This window comes from Triticum dicoccoides, chromosome 4A, assembly GCF_002162155.2.
Source record: "Triticum dicoccoides isolate Atlit2015 ecotype Zavitan chromosome 4A, WEW_v2.0, whole genome shotgun sequence".
Lineage (NCBI taxonomy): Eukaryota > Viridiplantae > Streptophyta > Magnoliopsida > Poales > Poaceae > Triticum > Triticum dicoccoides.
In genome coordinates this window covers 594,788,345-594,792,698 of record NC_041386.1, presented here as the reverse complement: position 1 = coordinate 594,792,698, position 4,354 = coordinate 594,788,345, and the positions used below count along the sequence as shown (strand labels likewise).

General features: G+C 54.6%; 1 protein-coding gene across 1 annotated transcript; it reads right to left on the bottom strand.

Moving 5' to 3' along the window:
• Positions 1–1,996: 1,996 nt before the first annotated feature.
• LOC119289281 (auxin-responsive protein SAUR71-like) lies at positions 1,997–2,647 on the bottom strand. Its single transcript, XM_037568641.1, has one exon. The coding sequence runs from the start codon at positions 2,557–2,559 to the stop codon at positions 2,248–2,250; it is 312 nt and encodes a 103-aa protein (XP_037424538.1). The 5' UTR covers positions 2,560–2,647; the 3' UTR covers positions 1,997–2,247.
• Between the last annotated feature and the right edge of the window lie 1,707 nt (positions 2,648–4,354).

Here is a 4,354-nt window from a genome sequence, read left to right as displayed (position 1 = left end):
TGCGCTTTGCACCGTTAACCCTATAACGAACCCTATAGGCGCCATTTAGGATTTGCCATGATCTAAGGCTAGCCCAGCGATGGTCTAGGGGACCACCAGTAATGGACTATTGGTGCATGCCTTCACATTTCCCCATAAAAGAAATTGCAAGAGTTGGCAGTCTGGTTGCGAAAATACTCTTCTAGTCTCGAGCTAAAATGAGTTGGGTGAACGGTAAAACTAAAAAAATGTATTGAATGGCAGTTTTGGAGCATCGATTTTGTTTTTTGAGAAACTCTAAAAAATTCAAAATTTTGCAAGCGTTAAAAGGGTTTTAATTTTTGTACTGTTCACCGGGCTCATATATATGAGCTCGGGCTAAGAAACTCCGTGTCCGGCTATTCTGTGATTTGGTGACACGTAACGGATCCGAAATAGCAGTGGAGTACAGGAGGGGTACGAGTTGAGAAGGAGTGTAGCAGCAGTACTATTTTTTATTTTTTATTTTTTTGCATCGGTGTAGCAGCAGTACTAGACAGATTTGCTGTAGGAGGGAGTGGGAGTATCATGCGCGGACCAGTACTCCGCGTACAGCACGGAGGAAATCAGGAGCGGGACACATGTGATATGAAGTACGCCCAGCACTCAACCCAAGCGTGCACATGCATGCGGCCGCGCATCAACGGAGCAGGACGCGCGACCCACCGCCAGCGGCCCCCGACCAAGCAGCGGGAGAGAGGGAGCGACCACCAGCCGGCCCCGGAGAATCTCGCCGGGATTCGTCCCGTGCGCCGCTGCGGCCGCCACGAACGCATCCAGCGCAACAACCGGCCAAAAAACGGCCCGGGACCGGCGGGCGGGCGAGACGGACTACGAGCGGGGTCACGCGGCCCCGTCGCGGCGCCCCGGCGACTCCGGCCAGTGTAGCTCGGTCGAATCCAACGAGACGGTAAAAACGGCAACAAACAAGCCAGACAACGAGGTCCAGCGTGCACACTGGCCGAGAACGATCGCTCACGGGCACCTACGTGCCATAGGCCTGGGGAAACCGACGAGGGGAGGCGACGACCGAGCGAGCGAGCAGCATCGCGACGACGCCACCGATTTCACCGTCCCGTCGACGACAGGATCGATGCGATGCCTGTAAACCTGCTGCCACTAGCCACGCACGGACGGACGGACGACGCCGGCCGGGAGGGAGAGAGGAGATAAATATTGCGTTGCGAAACGACAAGCCCTTCCCGATAGACCGCACAAGCAGCGAGCGAGACGGAGCGGGCGGTAATTTCCGAGCAGTCGCTTTCGTCTCCCCTCATTCCGGCGAGAGTGAGGTCGTAAATTCGTAATGGTGATGGTGCATCTCATCCTATGCACGATGGAAAGAAGGGAGCAGATTGGGTGCATGGCAATATCGTACTACTACTTTAAGCTGCACCATTAGGGTTAGCCGGACAAGAGAAAAGGCGGCCCTGATCAAAAACAGTTCGTGGAAAGGGACGGATCATCATCAAAAATAAGAAATCTGCCCACCCAAAGTGTGATACTGTATGCTTTGCTCTGCTGCCTCGGACGTCGTGGTTACTTTCCGCGCTCGCTGGCGACGGTCGCAAGCAAAGCGAAGTGACAAGACCCGTCGGTGACCGGAGCCACCGGCCAAGATCATCGGTTGTTGGCTCCTCCCAAAGCCAAAGCTAGGTCCTAGCCTCCCTCGCTGCCTCTCACCGCTCGAGGAGTCGCTTTGATGTGGGGGTGGACCGGGCCAACGACTCCCAAACACCATGCCGCTCACAGCGTCACAGTGACAGTGTTCCCCTAAAAAAAGGGTTTCTGTATCCAAATTTGTCGATATGGTTTCTTATTTTATTTTGATGAGAGACTACGAGTCTACGAGCGTTGTCGAGTCTTGACCGCTGCATGATGGACCCCAAACTGCTCGTAGTTTGAGCAGAAGCCAAGTGCCATTGCAAAAACAGAGCAAGACGGCCATGCATAGACTCACTGCCATTGCTTTGCCAATTGTGCAACGACATATATTTCTTCCAAGCATCACACTCATCATAGACCAGTAGCATTCCAATTCTGTAGAGTACTACAACTACTGGAGTACTGGCAGTACTCTAGTACACTACCCGTCCTTACAGGTGGTACATTACACCGAACGATAATAACGGAAAAAGAAAACAAGGCCAGGCCCAAAGCTAATTAATAATCTTCCAGGCGGCCCGTGCGAGGACTAAATCGGGCCGTGCCTGGGCTGGGTTCGGGTGCCTAGCAGCAGTCGGCGAGCGCGCGGCGGAAGGCGGCGGGGGAGCAGCAGGGGATGCGGAGCGGGCCCTGGTGGTCGTAGCCGTACTCCTGCGCCGCGCGGCCCAGGAGCTCCGCCAGCGCCGGCCGGCCTAGCAGCTCCGCCCGCACCAGGAACCGCTCCGCCTCGCTCCCGTCCCCGACGTGCACCGGCACGTGCCCCTCCGGCACCACCGCCCTCCCGCCCCCGCCCCCGCCCCGCCGCTTCGACGACGGCGACGCGGGCGGCGAGGAGTCGTCGCCCACGCGTGACAGCCGACGGATCAGCTGCCTCATCCCGACCGGGCTAAGCTACGATCCGAGCGCCGGACGGGCGTGGTCTGCTGCTGCTGCAGCTGCGTGCGCGAGTGGGGCTGACGGCGGAGTTGAATACACGCACGGACACGGAGACGGAGACGCCGCGGCTGGCTCGCTTATTTATAGCGCCGGGGAGGTGTGAGTCCCCGGTCGCAGTGAGGTTTGTCGGGTCGGGGGTGGGTGGAGGGCGCAAGCTCAGGTGGGACTGCTGCCGTGCCATTTTTCGTTGTTTCTTCTTACGATTAACGTGGGAGAACTGCACGTTGAAATGCTTTGCTTTGTGCTTAGCTCGGGCCTGTATTCATTTCAAATTTTCTACGTGCATTCCGCACGATCACGGACAGGCTCATCATGGCCGGTACGCGAGCACTGTGCGCAGGCACGTGTGGAGAACAGCGGCCACTCCGGCCGGCGGGACCCGTCGTCGCCATTGATTTCCAATCTGGAACAGGCGTTCCCGGCGGACGTGTCGAGCGGCGGGTGCAGGAGCTGACGAGGTGGGCGACGACGTGACCGGCCAGCACAGTACGTCCGTGCCTCCTCGGCCAGTGATTTGTGGGTTCGGTGTCCGCCCGCTGTACCGGCCGTCTGGTCTCAACCCGTGCTTACCGGTTACAGTTACTTTTTTCTATTGCGAGGAACCGGTTACAGTTACTCATTAACCGTGGGAGCTTTTCGTTGGAACTGACATGGACCGTCCACTCTTGTACTACTAGTAAAAATTAAACAAGTCTCTCATGTAAGCATACGCGATACGTCCTAGCCACAGGATACTTCATACTTCATACTTCTCATAGATATATACGCGATACGTCATACCCGAAAATTTTCTCTCGCATCCGTCCATAACAGGAGACCAGTCTGTAGATACGGATGCGGGAGACGGTCATGCAACACTGTCCGCATACATTTCAAACCAGGTTTCGCTTTAGCAGATGAAAGTCATGTAAACCGATTAATATTCACCAAAATTCGAAAAGAAAATAGCACAAATCATCCATGCATGCAAATAAGCCTAGTATAACAATGCCTCAAATTTGATGTCCACCAAGTTTTCCAACCTATCATATCGTCCCACACATACCGCCCATTCAGTTTCATCCAACAATGTATGTACATAAATGTTCATCCTTCTCTCGTGTGGTACGTCACGGCAAGGCATACAGATTATAAAATGTGCACAACAACATTGAGTAAATGAATGATTCAATCAACAAGTTGAGCAAGAAGAAGTAAAACATATGTTCTCCTCTGCCGCGTGCAATGGTCATCTTGCCTCCACTAAGCAACTACATGACAAAACTTGGTGACGATGGTCTGGATGACGTACCATCGATATGATAACGACCTCATATGGCGATCATGGATAATGTGCATGTCATAGTGCGTAATGTGCTTTCTGCGTGGAACGATTCGTACACTTGCTACCAAAAGGTCAACCCTCTGCTCCTGCCAACGAAATCCACGGATACGGCCAATCCAGCATCACACAACAACTCATCCTCCACGGTTGAGCAAACCCCCATCCTTCTTACTCTGAAAAAAACGACGTGACGTCCGAAAATAAGCTCAATGGCATTTAACCGAACACCTGCCGGCCGGGCGTAGTGGCCGCCAGGTCATCGACAGGGTGGCGGGTGTACCTGGGTACAAACGGCTCCAGGGTGGACATCGCCGTTGTAAAAGGCGAGCAGACGCGTCGGTGCTGGTTGCGAACGTCCGGCAATGCTTGTGTGGGTGCCGGAGAGGTACAGTGGCGGCGGAGGAAAATGAG